The following is a 27,924-nucleotide window of genomic DNA, read 5'->3' as shown; positions in this document are numbered from 1 at the left end:
ATGTAACTCTGCACCGGGATGAGGGAGGAGAAGGGGTAGGGAGGAGGGAAATAGCAGAGGACCTCAGTGAGTAAATGAAAAAAGCTAAGAGCAAGACATAAACAAGCATGTGGACACTGCTTTGTGGATTAAACAACTCGAGGAAAACGAATGGATAGCTGTCGTTTGGACGACACAAGAGAAGAGAAATGGTGAGATCTGCACGTGTGTGTGTTTGCCTGCACTGCTGTGTTTGTAAATTGTGTTATGTCTATTTTTACACGGCACTGCAAAAATAAGAGTCTTTTTTATATGACTTATTATTTTAAGAGTGGATTTTATTCCGTATTCCCACTCTCAGCTTAAATCAGTCCTCTTTAAGAGTAGCATTGCAGACTGTGTGGCTGGCAGTGTCTATTTTCAGAAGCTCATGGCAGCTCTGAAGGACATATCTGCCCCCGTAATGACAGGTTGCAGAGCAAGGCCCTGCATTTTCGAGCTTTAAAACTATTCTCCGGATTGGGTGTGTACGTTAAATCACTGAGGCTTGCGGGAGCGGGAGCATGTGTGTGCAAATGTGTGTGTGTTTCTGTGTGAGTCAGACAGCCAGAGACACTTTTCCAGGCCCATTCTGCGCTCCTGTGTCTGTCTGCGTGGCTCAAAGAGGGCCAGTGTTGACAGGCGGTGGGCTGACAGCAGAGGCGTGAGGGGTCCAGTGTCAGAGCCGAACAGAGGGGACGCTCTGTTCTCCGTGTCACTGGCTCCTCTGAGACGCACACACTGGACGGGATTGTCAAATATGTGTGGTTTCAGCCGCGTGGAGTGACATCAGACGCAGATAGAACGTCCTGTTGTCTCGGCCCCGAGCTAAACTTGGAGCCTGGCAGTCGTGGAGGGTTTTTGGGAGGTTTTTTTTTAGGATAATTTAAAATGATCAGTGATGTCAGAAAGGAGACACAAAGAGCTGAAGCGTTTCTGTAGGATGCAGCAGTCATGTGATGGTGTGTGACAGGGCTGACGTGGTCATTTCCTGACCTACAGACTGGTTGAGAGTTGAAGTAAAAAACAGGAGAAACACAGGTCAAGAGGTGAAAGGGAATGACTTCTGAGAAAGAAAGAGACCTGAACCACATGTTGCCTTTAAAGTCAACATATCTCAACCACTGACCAACATAACACCTATGTGATGGAATACACCTTTAAGTTGCACACACACAAAAACACTGACACACAAATATAAACATAACACCCCCACATCATCAGCTGTAAACACACACGCACACACACACTGACATAGACACACACATATACACTACAGAACTTTCTTAACACACACACACACACACACACACACACACTGACATAGACACACACATATACACTACATAACTTTCTTAGCACACACACACACACTATAAACATTTTTCAACACATAGACACACACATATACACTACAGAACTTTCTTAACACACACGCACACACTATAAACATTTTTCAACACAAAGACACACACACACACACTACAGAACTTTCTTAGCACACACACACACACTATAAACATTTTTCAACACAAAGACACACACACACACACTACAGAACTTTCTTAACACACACATACACACACACACACACACACACACACACACACACTCACACACTATAAAACTTTCTCAACACACACACACTGACATAGACACACACATATACACACACACACACTATACAACTTTCTCAAAACACACACACACACACACACACACACACATACGCACACATGTTGTTGGTTTGTAGTTTGTAATCGTGTCTTCTCTTTAAACCTGACCCTGACCCTGACGCTGTTAACACGGTCTCCATCACAGTCAGGCTAATGGAGCTCATTGAACTGACTTACAGTGAGGAACCACTGAAGCTGATTTTGGGGCTAAAGGAGGTCCAACACCTGACTGAGGTACTTGTTGGTTATTCCCTTAATATTTCCTTAATTTGATACTTGTCTATCATTTCTACAGACGGTCAGACCATTAAAGTTCAGATCTCTACTTTAAAACACGACACACAGTCATTAGAGTTTGGTCCACGGTCGACAAAACAGACACTGGTTAGTAAAAAGTTGTGTCTACCTCAGCTTTGCTCAGGAATGCTGAGCTGATACTAACTTGTTGCCAGAACGAGCATGTGTGTGAGGGCGAAAGACGTGGATGCGATCTTCTAGCAGAAAAATATGGTGAGTCATCTGTGCTGCGTGTTTGTGTCTGTGTGTGATTGTTTGAGGTCTGTCTGCTCCTCGCAGTTCTCTTTCGTCTGATGTGAGCGCTCATGGGCAGACAGCTGGACGTAATCTGCAGCATCTGTCTGCTTATGTGTTTGTGTGTGTGTGTGTTTGAGCTGTGTGTATGAGTCATAGTGAGTCATCAGGGTCTGAGGAGGCAATGAACTGACCCCTGATGTTAAAGGCACCTGCAGAGCTCATTTACAAACGTACATCTGTGCTGAGGATTACATAACAGCAGGCTAATGCTGCTATGTGTGTTGTTAAATGTGTAATTTTTCTTATATTAAAGCATAAATCAATGCTTGTATTATGATGGATGGCTTTGTGTGGCCGTTTCTGGTGAGACAATTACCCACTATAATGGTTTGGTCACATGGGCTTATAAGTGGGGCAGGACGGTTTCTAAGGAAGGCAGTGTTCCCATTGTAGTACAACTGTAGTAGCAGTATTCCCAGAGCCCCCATTCATGCCTTGCTCTCTCTCTCTCTCTCTCCCCTCTCTTTCTCTCTCTTTGCTGCAGGATCTTCATGCGTCAGATAACTCTGACAGTCCAGCAGACATGGAGCGCATGAGCAGGAACAAAGTGGAACAGGGGCGACAGACGCACCAGGTCTTACAGGTGAGTCATGTCTCACTTCAGGATCAGAGACAGTTTGCAGCTGATTCAACAGGGAGGATGAGTCACGTGGAAGTGATTACTTTAAACATCTGCTGTGAGTCAAAATGTTGACTGAGAGGGGACAGATTTTTGTAAAAAAATGTATTTAAAAATTTAATTTAATTTTAAAAAAGTAAAAAACAAAAGAGGCTTTAAGGTCAGTAAGAATTGACATATCTGCTTTTACATATGGTGACATCAAATCTACAACCATCTGTTAAATATTAAGAGGGGGTGTAATGCTGTTTCACATTTTAAGACATATATATAATGTTATAATTTTGGATGTCCAGACTAAATGTGGGTGAAGTTTCAAATCTGTAGGTAAAAGTATGTTGGAGTAATCCCCAGGCTTCTCAGCTCAGTCTGCAGACTGCTTAACGTCAGGTTCCACACAGTTTTTTCAGCAGGCTTCGGAGAGCTGGCCAATCAGAAGAAAGCGGGTTTGTAGGGGCGGGGTTTCTTAAAGGGACAGAGCTGAATGAGTCGTTTCAGGCAGAGGCTGTATGAGGGCCTGCACAGAGCACCAGTGTGAGAAAAATAAGGAGTTTTTTAACTATTAATTATGCTAAGCTACTCCACAGGTAGTGAAAGGCACCAGTTTGTACAAGAGGCTTTTAATAAGCATGCTACAGTTAAGTGTTTTTATCAGTGCAGGTTCAATGCTATAGAACCTAACAGACTGTTGTAGTGCAGGTTTCTAGTCCTGATATTATCAGAACTAGACTCTCTATGATAGTTTATTATCAGATCCATATATTGCATCCTCACATGTATTTCCATTTGTGTATTTTATTAGTTGTTCAAAAGCGACAGATTTCTGGTTGTTGTAGTTTTTAATGTTGAAATATGGATTCCTTAAAACTGATGCCCACTTCACTGAGTGCTCAGACTGGTAACTAAGTCCCAAGATCCACTTACAATGTCTTTCAAATTGTATTGTCTTTACAGAGCACTCCTCTAGACCTGATTGAGACAGGCAAGTCCCTGAAAGTCCAGGCAGAGCGCCCCCACCTGGTTAGTTTGGGAAGTGGACGCTTGAGCACAGCCATCACCTTGTTACCACTGCAGGAAGGTAAAGACCCGTGTGTGTGTGTGTGTGGTTTGGAGTGAATGTTTGGTTGTTTGTGGGATGGCTGGATATTAAACATTGTTGGGTTCATTAAATTGAATGTATTTAGGTGATCATATATTTATTTCATAGATTTCTTTACCTCATTAACAGCTTTATATTCATGCAGAACTGCATTATTATGCTGCACCAGTTCTTCTAATGTCACTGTAACTGTAAGAGGAGCTACTAGGAGCAAGGAACTCAACATGTTTTTGAACCTATATCGTAAACTACAGACCCTGACATCTGCAGACAACAGGATCTATACTGTTATTGTTATAATATAACGACACTTCCATCAGCACATTGTTTAAGATAAGTGAGCTGTAGGACTTCTCATTAGTGTTCACTTCACAAAAACTGACGACACGTTCCCCTCTAACTATCTTGTTGTGAGTCAAACTGCACCACACACACAATTACACCCTCGTCTGGGGTTTTCTTGCCCCAACTGTCTCACTCTGAGCCCAGACACCACAGAGGAAGAGAGGGCGTGACATTAGCACCCCAGAGGAAAGCCTTCTCCATCTCCTCTGATCACATAAGAATAACTGGATCATGTGTCTGTGTCGGGTTAAATCTCCTGATCTCAGCGGCTGTATTAATATAACTGATTATCAGATTATAACACATTAAAGTGATTATATCTGGCAAGAATCCTTTCATCTGCCAGGCTGAGGTGTCTCTAACACCTGTCGCTCTACAGTCACTCACATCACGCGCTGACTGCTTTTGTGACTCCGCCCACGTGGCCTTGACCTCTGAGGTGACCCCCGTCGTCTCTGGCTTCAAACAGCAACCTAAGAATACTTCACAAAGTATTCACCGGCCCACTTGGCCCTCTGGTAACTGACTGTGAGAAAATGTTTTCCCTGGTTACAGGCAGGACCACGCTGGGCAGTGAGGGGACAGATATCCCTCTGCAGGGCCCCGGCATCGCAGAGCAGCACTGCTACATAGACAACCAGGCGGGCAGCATCACCCTGTACCCATGTGGAAACCAGTGCTGTGTGGACGGGCTCCCCATCACCAAACCATACCGCCTGACACAAGGTAGCCCAGTCACAGGATTAAATGAATGCTGGTGTTAAAAATGGTTTTACTGGAGTCTTATATCAATCAAATTTTATATTAGACAAAATATTACTGTTCGAGGTGGGGATTCATGCATATTGTGTCCTCTACATAGGTTAAGTAGACGTTTTGCTAGCAGTAGTTCTACTTCTACTTGTGCTACCAGTCTGTGAGTCGATCCACCGCTTTGATTCAGACTGAAATATCGCAACGATGACTTTGATAGATTGGCATTAATTATTATACAGACATTCATGTTGCCTAGAGGAGGAATCATAAAAAAATGGGGAAGAGAGACAGGGGGTAGACCTGCACCAAAGGGCCGCAAGTTCTGCAGCTAATGTATTGAGGACTTTGCCTCTGTACATGGTAAACCTGTGCAAACAACTTAGCTAAACCGGCACACCTGCTGTTTTTTTATTATTATCTTGAATCATCATCTGGTCAACTTTTTAATTAGTCCAATACGTTGGTTATAAGCAAGCTAAACATTTCAATACTCTATATTCTGTGCTAATTCGCAACTGTTAGCATGCTAAGAGGCTAAACAAGGATGGTGATCATGAAACAGTACATACAGCAGTAGCATTATTGTCATTATGAGGCTGTTAGCATGCTGACCTAGTTCTAAATAGTGATGTGCACTGTTTAGCTGCTAGCATGGCTTAAGACTCTTGATTCAAGCTACTGTTATTTACATCCTCTTTACCTGTGAAGTCTGGATTCTGCTGAGTTTTAAATACATTGGAGGGCGACAATAACACTGTCTTCCAGTAACATGCTAACATGTCATAAAAAAAGGCACAACAGTCCCGCCCCCCTCAGTCCCCTCTCTGTGGGACTCAGGCCAGCAGCTACAGCAGAATGTCATTTGAAGCTTGGTGATCAGCCGGTGTGTGTGTGTGTGGAGGCAGTAGCTGCTCAACAAGAATACTACAAGAGGACTGTCATGAAACGCTGAATGACTCAACTCTGGAATGAAGTCTGTTTCTTTTATATCATAAGGAACCATTTTGCAGCTATATGGACCTTTGACTTCACTTTGAAGGATGAAATAAGTCTGTACTCTGTGTGGAGTAACAAGAACTGGACACAAAACTTCAGAGTGAGACTCTCTGGGAATATTTCAGACGTTGTTGTAAGGCGGTGAAATACAGAGAACGGAGAAGGAGTTGATTTCCCCTAATGGTTAATAACACGTGAGTTTAACTAGTCTGGCTATTTATATCAGTTTATGTTTTGCTTTACTATCACAAAAAAGAGAGGAGCAAAGTTATTTTACTGACAAATAAACAGTAGGTATGTAAAGCTCTTTGTCATGCTACTTGCTTTCACTCTTCTTTCTTCTTCATTTAAACTGTCTGAAATATCATTTTCATTTAAGACTCAAATCCAACAGAAAAAGCAGCCAAAACTCACATATCTATTTTACACCTGCTAACACATCACTGACATCTTTCCCTCCACGTTGTCTCTTCTCTTGGCAGGGTGCATGCTCTGTTTTGGTCAGTCTGCCTTTTTCCGCTTCAACCATCCAGAAGAGGCCCTGCGGATGAAGAGCATGCTGCCTGGAGGGAGCCAAGGACTGAGCAACACAAGAACTCATTTTACTGGTAAAAATCTGGCTTTGATCAGTACACAACAACTAACTCCAGATCCAACACTGGAAATATTGTAGTGCATCTAATGATAACTCATCAGAGATGCAGAAATAAGCTGGTCAGTGACAACTGTGTGTATGAAGGTTGCACAGTTTCAACTCGCTATTCTGGGCTGAGTAATGCTTTGGGATATTTAGTAACAGTTGGTTTAAACTTTAGCGTAACAACTCAAGAAGTTGCTTAAGTTTATATAAATGCCAAAAAAGAGTGTGCTTGTCTGTTGCAAATAATTGCGAGACTCTTACCCTCTGGGTAAGATGGCAATTGTGATGAAATACGTTTTTGACAGTGTCCACGTTTTAGGGCTTGAGTCCAAACAAGTGGTGACTAAAATGGTTACTGAGATGACATTCAATGGACTGTCCTTCCTTGTTAAATTTGACACCAAGTTCACTTGCTTTTGATTTTCATATCTTCAGCACAATTGTTTCTTTAAGTGTGAGTGAAAATTGGTCACCATCCTCGCCTGGCAGCAGAAATAGCACGTTCAGGACTAATTATCTTTGGCCTACATTGTGATCTAGTTCATTTCCATCCTTGGTTTTTGCTCTAGGTGTGACCCCATTGTGACACAAGATTGTTATAATCCTCCTTGTTACTGCTACGTTCAGATGATGTTATATAATCCTTAATGGTGATGGTATTTAGAATCCATTCTCCTCTGACCTTCTTGCTTTAGCTGTACACCACGAGCCACCACACCCTGCCCTGTGTGTGTGTATGGCCCACTCTTTCCTGACCAGGCCCTGATTTCATCAGCTCTGAATGAGCTACACGGCTGCAGCTTTTATATTTAGCAGCTCCAGATCCCGGCAGGATTATGACACAACTGAGTAGCACAACATCCCAACTGCTGGGTTTGTTCGTACGGGGAGCATTTATCACTTCAGACTGTGTTTGTTAATATGTGCAACAACATGTGCCAGCATGTGTGTTTGTCCTTATACGGGCTGACCTGAGGTGAAGTGGATGTCAGTGGGACAAAGATGACACAAGTCAGATCCCTCCCACAGTGTTTGTTTATCAGTGTTTTTGCAACTGTCCTCTCAAGTGTCCTCTTCCATTAGACTCATGCACAAGTGTTTCTGTCTCCCTGCACAGACTCCTACAGCGTCCTGAACGGGAACCATCAGTCGTCCCCCAGCAATGGCGATGCCAAAAATAACAACCTTGCAAAGAACCTGCAGAACTCTTTGGTGCTGAAGACCTCCTCATCACCAGGATCTAAGCTGCCGATTCTTCAGCACTCTTCTTCGAACATGCTCAATGGGAGAAACGGATGCACAGCAGAGGACTCCAGCAGCTTTCGTGGTCAGAGCCTCGGCAGCAAAACCCCTCCAGTACCTTCCAGGTCCGCTCATACCAACCACACCCCTGTCCCCCATCCACGGAGCTCGCTCTCTGTGGCTCCAAGTGGTACAAGTGGTGGTCAGAGGGGCCAGGAGAGCCCGAAGCTTCTTAGGAACGCAAGAGCAGAAGCTTCACCGAGCCCCACATCAAGCAGGGGCACAGAAAACTCTAAAAAACCATCCCCTGTCAAATTTTCCCCGACAGCTCCATCCAGCCCTCGAGTGAGAGGATCCTCCCTGCAGAAGAGATCCCCCAGTCCCATGAGAGATCTGCCCCTCTCTCATGTGGAAGTCCCTCAGAGGATCAGGACTCCAGAGCCAGCTGCCTCCACAAGCCTGAGAAATCTCCCTCCTCACAGTCCTTACACGTCCCGCAGAGGGACTCCAGGACAGCAGGGTGCGGCTTCTGTCCCTGAGAGCCCCCAGGGCCACCGCAAACTCACTGCTTCAAAAGCAGAATCCATGAGGGCAATGTACGCCCAGACTCCTTCATCACTCTCTGGGCTGGAGAAGGAGCCTGGAGGCAGGCAGATAAGACCTGCTCCAGGAAGTGCCATCACGTCAGGCCTGGGTTCTCTATCTGGTTCGTCTCCTCTTTCTAGCCCTCGTAGCCAAAAAAAAACCGGCAAGGACCAGAGTCTGATGAAACCATATACCAGGGAGCGCAAAAACAGCATCTCTGAGATCAGCGACAATGAGGACGAGCTGCTGGAATATCACCGCTGGCAGAGAGAGGAGAGGCTGCGCGAGCAGGAAATGGAGAAACTGGTAAGTGATGACTTGTTTGGATTTGACGTCTTGATAGATAATAATTTTTACATGATAGGGTCAGCCAACATCTGGATGCTAATGTGAACTTTGCTACAGAAGTCATACAGCTGCTCTGGGTGCTCTTAATGATTGTGTAAACTATGGTGTAGGGATGAATATGTATATATGTTAAATCTACAACAAGAAATAAATCAAAAGAAGCTGACAAGTACAGAGCCCCAGCGGTATCTAGTACAAACTGTTAGCATCTCTCCATTGCTAATTGACACATTGTCTTGTCACTGTCTTTTGAGCCTAGTCAGAGAGAAATATTTGTGGATTTGCTTAGCTTGATGGGCAATTAGCTTCACCAGCTAACAATCACATTATGTTCACAGCTTAACAATCAGAAACAGGATCTTAATTTGTGCACGTCAACTTGGCTAACGATTTACCCCTGCTCTATGCTAAGTTAAGTTAACCAGCTAACGGCTGTAGCTTGATATTTAATGGACAGACACGAGTGGTAACAAACTCTTTGAATGTTGTGAACAAAAGTATTTATTACATTTTACAAACTATTTGATTGTTCGACATGTAAGTGTACTGAAGTTATTAATGTTGTTAGCTAGCAGGCTAGCTTTTGTCTCCTTAGTGAAATAAAGGCATATTTGGCTTCAACATACAGCATTAAAAATAGCAACAGACAGTTGAAAAAGGGCAAACATAAGAGGGATAACAACCTTCCCGATTCTGAAGCACATGAAATCAGTTAAGTGCATTAGGCGCTGAGACTTCTGGCACTGCAGACACCATGTCTGCATTCAGATATCTTGTCTAAATCTCCTGGCAGACGGCCACTAGCTCATCTCTCCAGAGCATAACTGGCATCGTCGGGCCATGTGGCCCCGAGTAGCGCAGGGTGAACATTCTTCCACATGTCTTAAGGTCCAGAGCGCAGGGTGCGGCCGGTCGTGGCTCAACACTATATTTATCAAAAGGACGAGTGGATTTTACTTTCAGAGCTGGCTCTGCTTGACTGAAGGCTCTTTCTTATTTGTACCCACACAAGATCATAGACGGCATAGTTGTTATCCATCCTCTGTCCACACCCAGCAGCCCCCACACCTCCATTCTTCAGCCCCCACCCCGGCCTGCTCTTGACAGCTGAAGGGACCACAGAGGGAGGGGGGAAGGGGAATGGGTGGGGGGTAATTCCCGGGCCCTCCACGGACTATTTCAGGAACCAAAAGGTTTCTTGTAACAAATAAGAGAGTTACCGACAACACGCATCATTCTGACAGGAGTGTGACTGCTGTGGATACAGTATGTGCGCGTGTGGGTCACAGCTTAAACAGTTGGTGGAGTTTTGTTTTTGCTTGTAATCCATTTTTGGAATTCCCCTTATTAGCGACATGAAGTCTGACAGCTAACAGCATCATAATCAAATGCTTTTGTCCTTCCCGAAATCGATACGTAGACTTGAGCACTATGTTTGATGACTTACTAGCTGGCATGTGATGAACTATGTTTTGGATCCTGGTCTTTATCTGATGGTTTATCAGCCTTGAAAGCAGCACTTTAAATGATAAAGTGTAGACCTATAGGTGAGAGACAAAGACAGGATTTCCTCTCAGTAGATTGAATGCCCTACATTTGGCGCGCTGCTCTCTTGGCACAGTTGGCACAACCTTGCAAAATGATTTAATCTCACTTTATTGGGTACAACCTGCAGACGTGGATAATGCTGAACTTTAAAAACCCTGCTGCACTTTATCTCTCAGCAAAAGTAAAGGGCAGAGCGACTGCAGAGAGGAAGAGATATAATAGAAAAGTTAATTTTAGCATCGGTTCAGCTGGAAAGAGGCCAAACTGCTGGCTTGCAAGCAAGTCCAAATATTTATATATTTGAGGGGCTTGTGGTTGATGAAGAGGCTTTCTAAAGTTATATATATTTCAATCGCAGTTAAGAGACAACATTCCACTTATTAGTATGCTAGATTTATTTTACAGTTACACTGCTTCCCTCCTCTAGATGACCTGCAAAAGTTGGGAAAATACTGAAATTCACTTCCTTTCCAGAGTAAGATCAGAAGGTTGACACCACTCTCTGTCTGTTACAAAATCTGCCTGATCAAAACATATCATGAAATTACATGTTAATCTGTGAGCTTTAGATGTACGGGTAGCAAGACAAAAACAAACAATGCTAGTTGTTTCCCCCAGTTACCAGTCTTTGTGCGAAGCTACGCTAACAGGCTAGTGGCTGCTAGCTAGCTTGAATTTAACAGGCCGATATTAGAGTGGGTCGATATTCTCATAAACTCCAAGCAGGAAACTGAAAAGACCTTTCCCTAAATGTTAGACGTTTGCTTTAAATGTGAACTGATCAAAATATCTGATAGATTTAGATTAAGCTAGTTAGCATAACTGATATGCTTATATTTTACTTCACCAAGAGTTTAGTTAAAAGTTGCTCATTTCGCCAAGGACTGATCAGGATAAACAAGGTTAAAAAATGTGTCAGACACAAATCTTGCAGTTAAAGTCAATGCATCACAGAGTTGTTGTGGTTGTTTAAACAGCCTGAATACATTAAATACCAGACAAAGTGGGCTGGTGGTTGTGGAAAAATTAATACCCCAGCAAAAAACATGAGGAACATTTGTTCCTCGTCTTGCCAGATTCCTAATTATTATCACATAGTCTGCGCTTTTATTTTGGTAGATTAAAGCAGGCGGCCCATTGTTCGGAGTGAAAAAAACCCAGACAGGCCACAAGCTGGAACCATGTGGAGTTTAATCAAAGAATTACAGAACACAATGAAGAAAATCAAAGAAGAATAATCATGTAAAAGAGAAGCATTGAAAGTATCTCTTGTTTAATGTTTTCATAAACAGCTCCAGCTCTGACAGTGTTTACTTTGTATGAGCCCCCTCCTGAGAGACAAACTACATCAGCTTCTCTCCTGCTATCAGGTTTCACCCGTCCCGTGCCAGCGTCTGAGGGACAGCTGCCTAAAACGGGACAATGTCAGCCAAGGACACGTGAAGCTGATCTGCAATCTGATCTTTAATGTAGGACGGCATGCTGACGTCTCGCATCTCTTCTATAGGAGCGACAGAGGCTGGAGACCATCCTGAATCTGTGTGCAGAGTATAACCACGAGGACAGCGCCGTGGAGCTGGCTGAGGTGGTGAGGAGTGGGCTGCTGGGAGGAACCTGCTCGGACACGGGAGGGGGGATGTCTCTTCATGGACTAGACCGAGCCCAGAGAGAGAACGATGAGGAGACGCAGAGAGAGGAGTCCAGCAGCACAGAGAGCACACACCAAGAGGTAAAAAGTGCACTCATGCAGAAATGTTTGATTGTGTTACTTATGTTTTTTCTGATAAGGAAACTTTTTTATATAAAAATCTTTCCTCAGTGTGAAGAGCTGTTAGTGGGACAGGAGCAGGTCTACCTGGAGGAGGAGAGGAACAGGGTCCTGGCCCGGGTTGACGACTTGAAGCAGAGAGTCAGTGAACTGGAGCAGCAGCTACAAGAGACCAAACAGGAGGTGGAAGCTGTTTGATTTTGATGTGTTTATTCAGCTCTGCAGTGCATTGGTGGTTTGCAGACTCTGACCACATACTTGCCTGTAGGTGGAGATGGAGCAGGCCCTGCTGCAGGCGGAGAGGCGTGCAGAGCAGGAGCAGGTGGAGGCTGAAAATGAAATCATCTCTCAGCTGCAGCTCAAACTCAGCCAGCTGGACCAGGCCACCCAGAAAGAGAAGGACAAGGTGGGCAGCCGGGACAAAACTATGTGTTATAGTAATGCATTGCACGTGAATGTCGGACGTGCTCTCGAGTATCTTGAATTTACAAAAACTGACACCTTCCTGAATGTGCAGTCTAGAAACACAGTATCTATAGACCCTTTTCTGAGATTTCAACTGACTTGCACTGCTTAATTATCAGCTGTCTGCCCTAAAACACAAAGCACAAACTGTCTTCTCTTTCAAGTGTCCAAACGTTTTGTGTTCAGCAGGATGTGACGATTCCGATATGCACATATCCCTTTATAACGGAACCCAAATCTCTAAAGCACTGTAACCTCTAACACTCCTGCACACCTAACCTCTGCATCATATCTCTAACTTCCTTTGTTTACTTTAAAGCTTGGCTGCATGGATTTGAGTTGTCTGTGATTTTTTTTATTTGTTTCTCCCTTGGTTGGTATGTGTGTGCGTATGTGTGTGTGAATGCGGACCCGATGTGTGTATCTGTGTGTGTCTATGTGTTTTTTAGGGGAGGGCTAATGTGTCGGCTGAGCGGAAGGCCCTGGAAAAGCAGAGGAATGAGTACAATGAGCTGAAGAGGCAGTTTGATAAGTGCCCCTTGTCTCTAAGGGAACAGTTACAGGAGCAGCTCAGCAGGGTCAGTGTTCTCACGCAGCCCACAGGCTGGCAACAGTGAGTTATAATGTACCAGATACCACAGTACTGTATGACCTGCACAGAAGCAGCTGCAGACGTAACACTGACTCTGTTTTGAAGCACTGAGAGCTACTCATAAATCAGTAGGCTGTGCATTTCCCCCTCTTTCTGCTGTCGCCCTTCATCATCCACACATAAAAGGTCTGCTACATTAGTGCCATTAGTTACTTCACAATAAGCTTCCGCTGCTATTTCAGACTGCTGCATTTCCTTCATAATGCTTGAAACGCCAAATGCAAATAATTAATCTCATTAACTGCTTTGCTCTAAACATTTGCATGCCTTTTACCACGAGTGATTCAAGTCACACACGCACACTTAATGATTATAGGCAGAGTATTGTCCAACATGAGGGCATGACATTTTGGCTTCCTCATCATAGATATGAAAGGATAAGGCATGTTCATTAGTTTATTTTTCTTATTGTGAAAAAAATCCCATTTAAACACCAAAACCAACATGTGTTAGTCCTTCTCTCAATACTTTCCAGCTGTTACAGCCTGCCCGTGCAACCATCAGTTGTTGCTGAGGACGATAAAAAATATAAGAAGGGTACACAGTGCATTCTTTGGGGACAATTTCACTGCATATTAATACATGTTAGCATTTACAGCAGCAGTTTTCCTCATGAGGAAGGAGCCTGTTACCAGAAGCAAATAAGACCAAGCTTTGGAGACACCACAGAGTGCAACAGAGTTAATCATTGTTGGTTTTGGTGTTTTCACAGGATTTTGTCACCAATAGGAAACTAAAGAATATTGCCTGCTTTATTGTTACTCTGCTTTCACTGATGTCAAACAGTGTGAGTAACCTGTATGTTCATCTACATTCAGAAAGCTGAAGCTCTGGAGTCTGGGACCAAACAGTTTGAGGAGCTGGAGTTCTGCCAGCTGGAGTCCGAGAGCAGCCTGGAGGAGAAGAAGGAGACCCAGAGCTCGCAGCTTCTCCAGGAGCGAGCCGAGTATCACTGCAGCGTGGCCAAGAGGAAGGTAGGGATACATTTAAAACATACACATGTAGCTGAAATATGATGTACATCTGCCTGGAATTAAGTAAGTGGACTTGTTGATTTGCAGGAGAAGATGGGCACTCTTGAGACTCAGGTGAAGCAGCTGGGGTTACAGGCAGCTCAAGACTGTGAGAGGATGGTTAAAGACAGGACACTAACTCTGCAGCTGTTACACAAGGTTAGCCTGTCAATGCTAACAAACCTAGCCTTTACTATTTATAAAAGAGGTATGCATTTAATCTATAATAGTGAAAATAACGTTGAATATGTCTCTGCTGGATTTACCTTTTAGGAGCAGGACAGGTTGTGTGCCCTGGAGAAGAGGTACCACGCCGTGACAGGAGGGAGAAACTTCCCGAAACTCAACAGCGGCATCAGAGAGGTGAGCACAAACATTGGAGAGACATGGGACCCGTCTGTCTGTTGTTACTGAGCTGGAGGAGAAGTCCTGTTATTGCTTAAACTGAGATAAACTTTTCAAACAGGAATTCCTTCACATCAGTGAACCTGACCTTGCTTATGTGGACGGTCCTCCTCATAGCCCCTGTCCCTCCTCTGCCTCCTTCTCCTCCTCTCACATCCCCTCCCCTGAACTCTTTCCTGTTAGACCGCAAGAGGTAAATCTCAACATAGTTCTCTCTGTAACAAAATCTAACAAATCTTGAATTACTGTGCTGCTTTGTATTTGGTTTCCTCCTATTGTATGGTATACTTTTAAAACTGAAGCAATTCATATTATTCACATGGCTGCCATTTTTCTCAGACATCACGCCCAGGATGGGAAACTCAAATGCTCTTATAATTTTGTGTTACTGATTTTTGGGTTTTCAAATCACATAAAAAGGAAATCTTACCAAAAGTTACCATTTCAATGTGTCTTGATTGATTAGCAACTTAAAATTTGATGGATAGGGAAAATCAGGACATATTTTAAGGTAAAACAACATATTCGATAACTTATTAGCTACAAACAACTGAGTCACAACAGCTAATGTTAGCATTCAACCAATTCCTAGCTAACAGCATTGTTAGTTGGCTAACATAATTCAGACTTTTCCTGTCGTGTTGTGTAACATTATCTAATGTTAATGTTTGTTAGGAAGTGGATGAATGCTTACATAAGCTGTTGTAGTAGAGTGTAGCTAACATTATTGTTAGCTAGCTAACATTGCCGTTAGCTAGGAATTTACACCTTTCCTTCTCTATCGTGTAGCATTATCAAACTGTAATGTTAGCTAGGAAGGGGTTGAATGTTCATGTTAGCTGTTGTCTAAAGGTAGTTATTAATCTATTAAATAGATAATTTTACAATTATATGATTTGCAAATCTTAAACAGAGCAGGACAACATTATAAGAGCATTTGAGATTTCCACCCTGAGGTTGATGTCACAAGAAAATGGCCGCTGTGTGAATATGTTGAACAGAGAATTATAACATGAACAAGATTAAGCAAAAAAAAAAGAAAGTAATGTAGCTGCTATCCATATTCACTTCTAAGATAGAGGCCGACAGAGTTTTGTGCCAACATTTTTGCTTTGTGCATATTTGCTTGACTTTTCTAAGCGTAGCTCTTCCGCTATCTTATCTCTATGTTTCGGCTGTCGGTGCAGGAGTACCTCAGGCTCTCTGATGTCTATAAGATGTATGGAAATGCTCTACAACCTCACTCTTCCTCCCCTGCTGCTCTTCACTGCCTCTCCCTCGCTGTCGCTCCAACTCTGCCCTGTGAGGTAGACACTCTGCCTGCTCTCTGATATATTTTATCACTTTTAACATTTGCAATATCTTCTTATAGATGCAGCTTCCTCGCTTACTTTTCCACTTTATTTTCTCCTCAATGTGTCGGGTGTCTGTGTGTATCTGTGTTGACTGGTTGTCTGTTTGAAGGAGTACATCACAGTCAGTCAGTTAAGCCAGATCTTTGGGACGCAGAGACTCGATCGCTCCACTTCCTCTTCTATTCCATCATTCCAACTTGCCTCCTCTGAATCCACCTTCACATGCCACTCAACTGCATGTGGACCTCCCTCCTTTCTCTCTGCACAGGTTTGTTACCCATAACTGACCATGTTCACATTTTCCTCTGATGTCATGCTGCAGGCGGGAAGCTAAAATGTTGTTATGATGTGGAACTGCTGTGTTCCAGGTTGTAAGTCCTATAACTCAAGGGTAACTGGCATAATCATTATCATTTCACCGACTCTTGATTGACAAGCAGCTGAAAATACAATGAAAAGCCAAATTCAGAAGGATAATCCGGCTATGTTTTGGGTTAAAACAACATATTTTATATCAAATTAGCTATGTTCAGACAACAGCTAACAGTAGCATTTAGCCACACTAACTAGATAATATTACTATTAGCTAGGAAGTGGCAAAAAGCTAATATTACCATAAGGTAGTGTTACACGTTACTAAAGGTAAGGCGTTAATTTGTTATGTTAGCTAGGAAGTGGTTGAATGCTAATGCTTTTGTGAAGCTTCCCACCCTGAGCATGATGTCAGAGGAAAATGGCCGCCTTGTGAATATGGTGAATGAGTGGGGTCATATTTTTTCTCACCACTACAGCTTGATATTTCTACAAGAACTGTTTCTTGTTTATCTTTCCTACCTGCTTTATGCTGGGGGCACTGATGCTCTTGCTGTACTGCCTCCCTTCTCTTTGCCTGGATGCTTTCATCACCTCAGAGCCAGCCTGAGCTGAGCAGGAATGCAATGCCTCCACTTAACCTCGAGCGCTGGTACCAGGACATCATGGCTGCTGGAGAGCCTCAGTCATGTCCTCCACCACTGCCTGCAAAGACTTTTTCCACACGCAGGCAGGGGCAGGTAAATTCTCCACTCTTTCTCGCTCACAGCTTTATGCTCACTTGGCTGTTATTTTTCCAGTCTGTTTAATTTAGTGTCTTGCTAAAGTGCACAAACAGCAGGCCAAATGGATTGCCAACACACTCTTGGACTCCTGGACTGCTATCAAGCCTATCCACATTTTTATGACTATGAGGCCCTCTAGTGGACAAAACTAAGACATGGCAGACTGTGAACCTGTCCTGCTGCCACACCCAGATGCTATGACAGAAGAATAACTACATTTCACAGCTGCTTCTTTTCTTCCATCACTCGAATAGTTACTTATCCAACAAATAAAAGTTTATTTTCAGCATTCACACTTTAAAAGAGCAATACCTGACTGTAGAAATACTCTGTTACAAGCCAAAGTTTAACATTTTTAATATTACAAAAGCCTTAGCAAAGAATATACATTGATGCATTCATTTGTACACCACTTTTACTTTGTTCACGTTTGTGAATTCTCACACCAGGGATCAACAAAGCCATATATCTTATTTGAACTTTTAATAACACATTATGATTTATAAGTAGATTTTGTTTGCATTATCAATCTGAATCTGCAAAATAAATATTAGTTACTTAATATATGGTATCGATGTGGTGATGACAAATGTCTAAAGTAGCAGAAAATGATGCCTGGATGAAAGCAGCAAGACAAAAACCACAAACTAGAGTCAAATCAGAAATGTCTTCTTCTTCTGGAAGATTCATCCAGATTAAGATAAGAATGTAGAAGGGGTAAGGATTGTTATACTTGTTTCCTTGAATGTTATGTTTCTTCCCTCAGTTATTAAAGTCCAAGTCAGATGGTGAGGTTGGACAGGCGGCTTCATGCGGCGCTGCAGCTCTGCCACACTCAGGTGCTGCTGCTCATGAGAGGAACGCATCCACCAAGGTGAGTTCACACCAGAGTGATTTTATCATTTTAACACATGGAAATAGTTTCATAAAATCCTCTAAGTAGTTAAATTTGTGATGTTTTTTATGTGTTTTTAGGAGTTGCAGTTAATGCTGAGAGAGATGTCGAACCCGTTAGACATGGAGTCCAGGAGGCAGTTTGTCCTGCAGAGCAAAGGTACTTCAGTCACACCTCATATATTCAACACACAGGAGAGCTCACCTGTTTATAACAGTGTCAGGTTTACTTTGATTGTAATAAACTAGCAGCAAAGACTTGTTCCCATCAGTAGAGGGCGCTGTGAGTCTGTGACAGCTGTCTCTGCCTGCGCAGATCTGTCTCCCACAGTGCATCACTCCATCCTGCACCATCAGACGCCCCCGTGTGGCAGCCAGGCGTACGACACCCTGAGCCTGGAGAGCTCAGACAGCATGGACACCAGCGTCTCCACCGGCAACAACTCCGCCTGTACCCCCGAAAGGTGAGAGACGAGGAAGTGAGCACTTGGCTCTGTTTCCATGGGAACACCGAAGTCTGCCCCGTCTCCCAGGAGAAGGGTCACTGTGCTTTGTTCCTGTGACAACATGTTTTGTTGTTCTCGTGTTTCATGAAGTTGAAAGCCTCAGTTTAGAGCCGCTCTGAGAAACCTTTGTGTAGTCTCCTCCTCTGTCAGGCGTGTGTGTTTGCTGCTTACACACTCCTCATCTGTGTGTTGTAGTGGCTGCGGGATGGAGGCCCAGAGGATAGAGGAGATGGAGAAGATGCTGAAGGAGGCGCAGCAGGAGAAAGCCCGGCTGATTGAGAACAGAGTGAGTGTCTGACTATGGAGCTGCCGGGTGTGGATGTAAAGGCTTCTTCCCGGTCACGTTAGAAAAACATGTAGATGAAAATCTTTATTTTTCCCAAACTTACTAAACCTTACACTTCTTCTGCTCCCTTAAGATTAAATACGTTTTTTAAATAGAGTTACAACAATTACTCATTTGATCAGTGTGTCAGTCGGAAAATCATTTTCACCATCATCTATGTTTATCCATACAATTTTTCTGCTATTTTCAAGCAAATCAACAAAAAAGTATATAGAAAAAATATACTTTAATTATCCCTGAGGGGAAGTTCAATTTTTTCACTGTTATTAGAAACACAGAACAGAACCTTATAGACATACATTACTTTAGAGATGTCAGAATGAGGGCTGCACATGGACATGCACCCTGAGCCGGTGGGGGATTCAGTGACTTGCTTAAGGGCACTTAACAGTGCCCAGGAAATGAACTAGCACTTCTCCAGCTACCAGTCCCAATTTCCATACTTGGTCTGTACCAGACTTAAACCGCCCACCCTCCTGCTCCCAAGCCAAGTTCCTCCACACCGAGCTGCCGTCTACTTCACACTATAGTTGCAGATATTCAGATTTGAAGATTTGCTGCTTTTCTGTCACATTTCAGAACTGAACATCTCTGTTCTGTTAGTCAGAAAACAAGCTATTTACATCTATGTGGGTTGCAGGTTAATAGTAGGATTTTTTGTACTATCTTCAACATTTTATAATTAAAACAATCAATTTCTTAAACATGACAAAAAATGGCAGATTAATCAATAATGAAATTAATTTAAAGTAGCAGCTCTAGATTCAGGAAGACCTTTTTACGGAACGTATCGCCTCACCTCTGGCGTCATGACTTCTGTACTAATAAAACATCTTTTTCACTAGTGACAATCAAGAGGATCAGCACTCTCAAATGTAGAAATAGTTTTGTTTCTCACAAATATTAAAAACATAAAACTAGCAGCCGTGAAAATATTTAAAATATCATATGGTTAAACATTTTACTTCTGGGGTAAGGGCCAGACAATATGGATAATTCATACACCATGTGATAGAATCAAATTGGGTTCACCCCAACAAACCTGCATGCATCCCTTCATAAAATAAAACTTATATACATGTAATTTAAAAAAAACGTTATATAACCTAGTTATATATAAGTTTTTTTACTTACAGCTTAGAGGAGATTTTTTTAACTGTAACATGGTATCATCATATCATCACCAAACACACCTCTTCCCCCGAGAAATGATGGAGTCTCACGTTTCTCTTGTTTAACAGATAAAAACTCAGTCTATCTTTGTCAAAGAGAAATAAAGTAATAAGTAGTTTGTTTACCTTTGTATTATGTCTACATGTTGAAATAAAGGAGACCTGTATGTAAGTGTCTGAAAGCTGCAAAGGATCATTTTACATCAGCAAAGCCTAAACTTCTATATACACACTTGAGGGATATATTTTACAAAACCCTGGATTGGGACCTGAATCCTCCGGAGCCTCTTCTGACACTCACTCACTTTGTTTTGCAATATTTGCCTACCATTTACATATTGTCCCCGTCTGCCTTTCCCCCCTGTTATTTCTTCTTCTCTTCTCCCCATCTGTGCCTCTGTCTCCTCTCCCGACGCTCCCAGGAGAGGGAGGTGCAGGCTCGGCGGCAGATGTTGGAGGAGGAGCGGCGGAGGCGAGAGGAGGCCGAGAGGAGGCTTCTGGATGAGACGGCCCACAGGCAGAGGCTGGTGGAGGAGGAGGTGAAGATGAGAGAGAAACACTTCTCCCAGGTCAGTGGAGCAGCGGGAGGAGACGGGCGGCGGGAAGAACAGAGAGGGAGGGAGGGAGGGAGGAGGGGACGGTGACTTGAGGGAGAGGATGAGAGGCGAGACACTAAAGAGAGGCTGGGTATATGGGAAGATCAAAGATTGCGAGGGAAGGGAGAGAGAGAGAGAGTGGAGACGAGGGTGGAGAGGAAGAACAGGCAGTAAAATGAATAGGAGGGTGCACAAAAATATAATGTGCACATAATTAAAGCTCTAATCCTGACTGAGTGTTTTTTAATTACCAACTGACTGTGGTACGAGCGCTGCAAGTAAACAAACATCCTTGACATATCAAACACAGAAACACCAGCTCTGGTTATTATTAGAGCTGATTTTGTTCTCGAGTCCAACATGAAGCTGTTTTCAGCAATACTTTAATCAATGATGCATTCATTATGTGGAAGAAATTGTTCAACATGAAACTCCCCTCAGCTCAAAATAGCATTTTAGGCTCTTTAAGCTCATGTTTTGGTTTTACTGTTTTGGTTCACTTTCTCTCGCTGTCAGTAGCGTTCCTTTAATCTCTATTTACAGATTCTACATAGAAATGTAGAACCTGTAGGCAGGGACGTGGATTTTAGGGATGGCAAATGTTCTAGTTTCCGTTACGCTTGTAGTCCGAGTAATATTGACCAATCACGTGTCAGCAGGCTGCGTATGCAGGAAAAACAGTCCGTGTGGAGAGTAACAGCAGGCAGAACGTAATGCGTCTTAATGACATTCTGGCTCCCATCAGCGGCTATCTGACAATGGTTAACCTTCTTATTAATCTCTATAAACAGACATCTGCAGCAAGTTCAGCTAACAATCTGTTCTAGATCAAAAATTCAACTTGAGAAAAATTTCCTTGAAGCTGTGTCACGAAAGCCGTTCAGTGTATCAGAAATTATCATCTGACCTCCGTTCAACAAACGAGCATTTTAAAAGTAGTTTTCTTCTCCTCTTGAGGACAGACCTGACAAAGCTTCATTTTTACTTCTTACTAATCTGCATCATGACGTTGAAATTTGGTGGCAAAACATTTTTAAAAAATCAATTAATGCAGGCTTGAGTCACAAAAATTAGGATTTGAGAGTCTCACTTGGAAGTTGATTCCCAAAAGACTTGATTTGACTTGAGGCTCAACTTTAGACTTCAGAGGATTGAAAAGTAAATAAAACAGAAGGCCCTTGTATTGCCTCACGCTATGAATATTCAAGAAGTAACCCCAAAGGGAAAGAACTGTATTAAGAAAGTCAAATAAGAGCTTTGATCGAAAATATTTAGAAGACATTTGCATGTGAAGATTTGGGACCCAAAAGATGCTCTGCTAATGACTCCCTTATCCTCATATCTTCAACCATGTGGTTAGCAGCATTAAAGAAGTATTTTCTCCACAGGCCCGTCCCATGACGCGCTATCTGCCCAACCGCAAGGAGGAGTTTGACCTGCGTTCCCACGTGGAGTCGTCGGGCCACAGCATAGACACCTGCCCCTTCGTCATCCTCACTGAGAAGATGTGTAAGGGTCACCTGGTGAAGATGGGGGGCAAGATCAAGTCGTGGAAGAAACGCTGGTTCGTTTTTGACCGTCTCAAGAGGAACTTCTCCTATTATGTTGGTGAGGATACGATCACATCTGTGATATAAGGGTATTTTTGTTTATTTATGAGGCTAATTGAGCTTCGTCTTATTGATATCAAGAGAAATCTGAAGATTAATCACTTGTTTTCTGGATGATTCGATCAAACAATCACAAATTTAAATGATAGCTAAATGTGTTTTCACTATAAAGATGCACCTGCTGAGAAAAAAATCAAGCAAATAAAGTTCAACAGAAAAGTGAAGAGACAAAGTGCTCGCTCAGTTTCACACGCAGTTAGTCGAGGGAACCTTAAGGTGCTTTTGAAGATGAAAAAACGTACAATAGAAAAGAACGCTTTCTTCAGGCACTCTGAAGCAGAGCGAGGAGAATAGTTGCAGTCAAAGCCTTTTTTTGTCAGACATATTAGTAAAGACACCGGCTGAAAAAGCAGTTACTGTTACTCTAAATACTGTAGATAATACACATTATAAGAAACAAAGAAAACACAGAAACCACAATAATTAAAATATGAAGTTCCTGAAAATAAAAGAAACAATGATCATTCATACCGACACAGTCCCATCAATAAGCACACATTAAGAAAGTTGTTGACAAAAAGGCTTCAATATGTATTTCCTCTGTCAGACAGGGATTATACTGACACATCAGTTGCTCACTCTTTCACGAGTCCTTTGGTGCTTCCAAATCTTTGGCATTATATTTAAATATTCAAATTGGATTTTTTTACACACAAAAAAGCTTGTTTAGAGCCACATGACATATGTGAAGAATTTACATTCCTGCAATAGTTTTGTTGCTTTTATAAGCTATTTTATGGGATGCATGATACAGCCATACAGTGGTATGTGCTGTCGCCTCACAGCCAGATGGTTCCTGCTTTGAATCCCGGTTCGGACGCAGGGGGCCTTTTTGTGTGTGGCGTTTGCATGTTCTCCACGGTGCCTGCGTGGGTTCCCTCTGGGTATTCCTGCGTCCTCCCACAGTATAAGACACGCTCGTTAGGTTCATTTGTGACTCTAAAATTGCCCGTAGGTGTAAATCTCAGCGTGAATGATTGTCTCTATGTGTCGGCCCTGTGATTGACTAAGCGGCAATAGATAAAGGATGGATGGAAGCAATTTCATCTCAAGACAAAAAGTGTAATCAAATGAAAACAAAAGGTTGTTTCCTCTGATGACTTATAATGTTAACAGAGATCAGCAGTGCCCTTCCACATATATGCCTTGACTTGCGTTTCAGGTGTGTAGCTGTTATTTAATATCTGGTCATCTCGAGAAATTGTCCTTTTGTTTTCTTAAGATAACAAGAAAGGTTAACTTGTGAAAGATAAACAACTTAACAACGAGCAATAAGAAGCAACTGGAAGCACAGCCATCCTTGACTAACATATCTCACACAACACAACATGCTTATAAGATCAGTCCAAAGAACATTTTCACATGTCGAGGCGTCCTCTCTAAATCCATTTCATTGTCTGCAAATTTGCGAAAACGACCTAAAGAGCCACTTTTGTAAGTAACCTCCTTCCCTCCCTCTTTCCTTTGAGGCCTTAAAGTTAAAGCCTCCTCAAAGACTTCTTAATACCGTCTGCACCGACAGAGCTTCACAGCATGACGGACCAACAGCATCACTTAAAAGAACTTTTTATATAAAGGACCCATTCGGGTTTCCGGCCTGGTTTACAGAGTCTGCGAACATAAGAAGAAACTCATCTGTCGTATTCATAAACTGAGAACTTTCAGTGGAAACTTCCAGGCGGTACACCCGGTCTGATGTATTCAGTTCAGCCGACAGCACTGCTTCACTTTGTTGTGTTTTTCACTGAAACCCGACTTGTGTCCCGACCAGCGTTTGTTCATCCGGATCCAAACACCAATTAAAGCTGCACTAAGTGGCATCCTCCGCCTTGTTCTTGTGTGTTAAAACTGGAGTCAGTTTGTAATTCATGGCTATCAGACTGTCCCCTGAATCTGCAACGAGCACAGTTGGTTTTCTGAATAATTCACGAGTGTGTTTTGGAGACATTATTTTACAATCCAGTTCAAAATAGAATCCAGGGATATTTTCATTACTGTCGCCCCTCTCCTCTGTGCCGCTCTCTCTCCTCTCACTTGCCTAGCCTTTTCACCCTCTTACTCCTGACGAAGATGATGGTGATGATGGTGATGAAATAAGATGCAATACTTTCTCTGGATGTGTTTTTCTTGGGGAGGAGGCTAGCTCCTGGCTTGTTCGTGACTAATAAAACGAAACTCACATTTCAAAAACATTTATCTCATTACTAAGCAGATTTGACTTTTGGAGCAGGGGGGAAGCAGGAGAAAGTGTCAGAAGTGTTTCAGAAGATTGCCTTTAATTGTTGCCGGATGTTTGTTTCTTATAGACGGCCGCTCCAGTGTGCACGGAGGAGACAAAAAGACCAGAGTTTGTTTGAGCAGAAGTGGAAAACAGAAACTCTTAGAACACATTTTATATGAAGAAAATTGATTTTAGACATGAAAAAGTCTCCATCACAGCCATGCCTGTGTCCGGTGAGTTGTATCCGCAGGTTCCCTGAAACAAAACTGAAGAACTTCTCACTGCAGAGTGACTTTAAAGAAACTCTGTGAATAGAGAACAGCAATCCACAGGACTGGACAGAAGGTCTGACCTGCTTGAAGGGAAATGCTGTGCTAAAAGATCAAATGTGACATACAAAAGAGGCTTTCTTTGTGAGATTTACAAAAGAAGAAGAAGAAGAAGTAGTGAACCTTGCCGGCAGAAAAAAGGCTAAAAAACACAGAGACAAGTAGGAGTGAAGAAAACAAGTCAGATTAATAGGGTTTAAAGACTGCAGGCATCGCTGGAAATAGACTTGCTGTTGTAATTAACTTTTACTCTGATACAGCGCTGCTCATACCTATTCATGGCTCATGTGTTCTGGGGAAAAAAGTTAACACCTTTTTTACTTCACAACTGTTTTTGTGTCTCGTTTCTGCTTCGAGATGGAACTCAGTGTTTTTCTGTTTCACTCAAACTACTTTTATAGAAACTAAAAACTATTAAAAAATAGTTCCTCTTTAAAGTAATCTGATCACGCTTGTTACCAAACAGTCTTCATTCATTTAAATGTATCTGTATTATCACTGTTGGAGTGTTCAGACACACAGGTAGAGATCAAGAGGCACGTTTGTCCAGAAGGAGAAATGTTCGGCTCGAGTAGGAAATGATGTTGAATAACAGACTTTCATGAGAAGAGAAAATGAGTCACTGATGGATTTAAAGTGATGCTGTTTAAATAACATTGTTAATGACTTTATTTTGTCCGACTTCCTGGGAAATATTACGTTTCCTCTGTGTATTAAAAAGATCAGTCTCACCTTGTTGAAGGACTTTTACTTTCTGCTGTATTTTCTGTAAATATGTTATTTTGTTGTTTCTGATTATTCTATGTTTATCCATAATTTCAGGTAAAGTGGCTCTAATGTATTTGAAACTAAAAAAGCACGAGTCCTGAGAGTTCTGTAAAATGAAATATTATTTGTGTCCGTCTTCCTGCTTCTACACTGGTTTTATCCAAAGTCCGAGAATAAAAAGAAAAAAGAGTTGAGAAAAGAAGAAATGTTTCCCAACATCTCCGTCTGATTGTACTGCTGGGGCTGACAGAGGTCTTGCATCAGTACAAGACATAATGAAATGTGTCTTAATATGTTTTTTTCTTCTTTTTCTTCTCTCAGACAAGCATGAGACCAAACTGAAAGGGCTCATTTACTTCCAGGCGATTGAAGAGGTTTATTACGATCACCTGCGCAGTGCCACAAAGGTAACAAACGCTCTTTTTCCATTCAGCACTTCACCTGCAAATGTTTTGCATGCATGATATTTATTTTGAAATGTATCAAAAAGTCTTTAAACTTAATTCCAAAATGCTACATTTTTATTCTTATTCTACTGAAAGACATATTTATGATAAAGATGTTAAATTTAACAAACTCTCAATTAATGTCTACAACGTGTAATTTAGTTTTATAATTAAATGTTAGTGATAATAATTAAGGGGTCACCTACAATTTACTGTGTGTAAAATTAGAAACCATTGTTAGATCTCAGCTGTTTTTAAACTGTGATCACACATAATCTAAATGTCCATCTGCTAAATTTGGTGTCTGTGTTACATTAAAATTATAATATTAACAGATTAAACAGTGTAAATAACTGGGATCTATTTTTAGAGGCATGAAAGAATCTAACTTACAGCAGACTGGATTCACTTTATTTCCCCCTCTTACATTGAATTGTACTGTCATCTTAACTTGCACAGACGCAGGATGTTACAGACTATAAAAAGGTTGACACAGACCTTCGATCCAAGTTTAATTCACTGTTTCATGTATCCTGTTGTTCTGACTGAAGTCTCTGAGGGAAAAGATGCAACAGGTGCAGCCTTCAGTCTCCTCTCTCTCTCTTTCATCCTCCAGAGCCCAAACCCATCTTTGACCTTCTGTGTGAAAACCCACGACCGCCTCTACTACATGGTGGCCCCGTCCCCCGAGGCCATGAGGATCTGGATGGATGTCATAGTAACGGGAGCTGAGGGCTACACGCAGTTCATGAGCTGAGGGACCACCGGGTGACGAATGTGGGGAGGGGTGATGAGCGGAGAGGGCACCTGCGAGCCGACCTGAGCTGCTCACTGACGGAGTGTGAGCTGAAGCCTGACGGTGTGTGACAGACGGACATTTGAAGAGATGGGCTCTCATAATTCGCCTGATGCCTTTGAGCAAATGAGGGTTTATTAATGACCGAGGTCCATGTGAAAGAGTATATTTGAGTTGTATTTATATATAAGGAGGAAAATAGTTTGAACAACCTGCCAGCTGATTTATGATCAAACTGTTTCTGTTAGCAAAATGTATTGATCATATTTACATGAAAAACTTGGAGGTTTCGGGAGGAACATTTTGAAGATTTCATTCTTCTATAAGCTCAAACTGTTTCCGCCTGGGAAGCCGCTCTATGCATGCAGTGTCATCACTCTAACCGCTGCCTTTTGATACATTTCTACTTTTTTTTCCAGTTTGTTAACTTTTCTCAGATGAAAAAAAATGATATCTTAATATTTTACAACTCTAAAATACATACACATCTTAGTAAATATGCTAAAACATTTAAAAAACGACTCATAAGTTACTTATTCAACTTGGTGCCAAATACTTTATGTTACATTTTGTCCGATTTCTACAGAACAAATGTTAATGTCACTTTATATATTGTTATAGGGGCTTTTTATTCACGGAAATAACGCAGCATTTATGTGTCTGTATTTTACATAAATATGTCAAAGAAAGCATTTTAGTAGCATTTTTAACAAAACATAATTTACAGTCCTATAAAGATATTGTCAAACTACCGTGTAATAAATAAAAATATATGATGCATCTGTTGGTTTGTTCGTCTGATGAGCTGCTTTGTTGCACACAAATTGGCTAAACTGAGAACATGCAGTTACAAACCCGTCTTTTAATTAGCGCTTCCTGCTAATTATCAGCTTCCCTTTAATAATCCCACACGCTTTAATGAGCTGCATTTAAACGAGAGCACACAAAAGGTGTTCCCT

The 27,924-nt window shown here is 42.2% G+C and overlaps 1 protein-coding gene across 2 annotated transcripts; it reads left to right on the top strand.

The window, feature by feature from the left end:
* Positions 1-162: 162 nt before the first annotated feature.
* phldb1a (pleckstrin homology-like domain, family B, member 1a) lies at positions 163-27,738 on the top strand. 2 transcript variants are annotated; one of them, XM_069673152.1, is made up of 25 exons: positions 163-191; positions 2,773-2,871; positions 3,862-3,985; positions 4,907-5,077; positions 6,586-6,711; positions 7,861-8,876; positions 11,974-12,195; positions 12,286-12,417; positions 12,503-12,640; positions 13,149-13,277; positions 14,170-14,325; positions 14,413-14,523; positions 14,638-14,727; positions 14,831-14,962; positions 15,957-16,076; positions 16,234-16,392; positions 17,036-17,176; positions 17,988-18,095; positions 18,197-18,275; positions 18,432-18,579; positions 18,817-18,907; positions 20,562-20,708; positions 22,124-22,343; positions 26,045-26,130; positions 26,786-27,738. In XM_069673152.1, the coding sequence occupies exons 1-25, from the start codon at positions 189-191 to the stop codon at positions 26,924-26,926; spliced, it is 4,089 nt and encodes a 1,362-aa protein (XP_069529253.1). In that variant the 5' UTR covers positions 163-188; the 3' UTR covers positions 26,927-27,738. The 2 variants fall into 2 exon arrangements, with proteins under 2 accessions (XP_069529253.1, XP_069529260.1); XM_069673159.1 differs by lacking the exons at positions 14,831-14,962; positions 15,957-16,076; positions 16,234-16,392; positions 17,036-17,176 and having other exon boundaries at positions 11,974-12,417.
* The last annotated feature ends 186 nt before the right edge of the window (positions 27,739-27,924 follow it).

The sequence above is a fragment of the Semicossyphus pulcher genome, unplaced genomic scaffold, assembly GCF_022749685.1.
Source record: "Semicossyphus pulcher isolate SPU_LCO1_2020_fin unplaced genomic scaffold, fSemPul1.0.p SCAF_10, whole genome shotgun sequence".
NCBI lineage: Eukaryota > Metazoa > Chordata > Actinopteri > Labriformes > Labridae > Semicossyphus > Semicossyphus pulcher.
The sequence above is the reverse complement of the archived record's forward strand: the minus strand, read 5'-3'. Positions and strand labels throughout refer to the sequence as shown.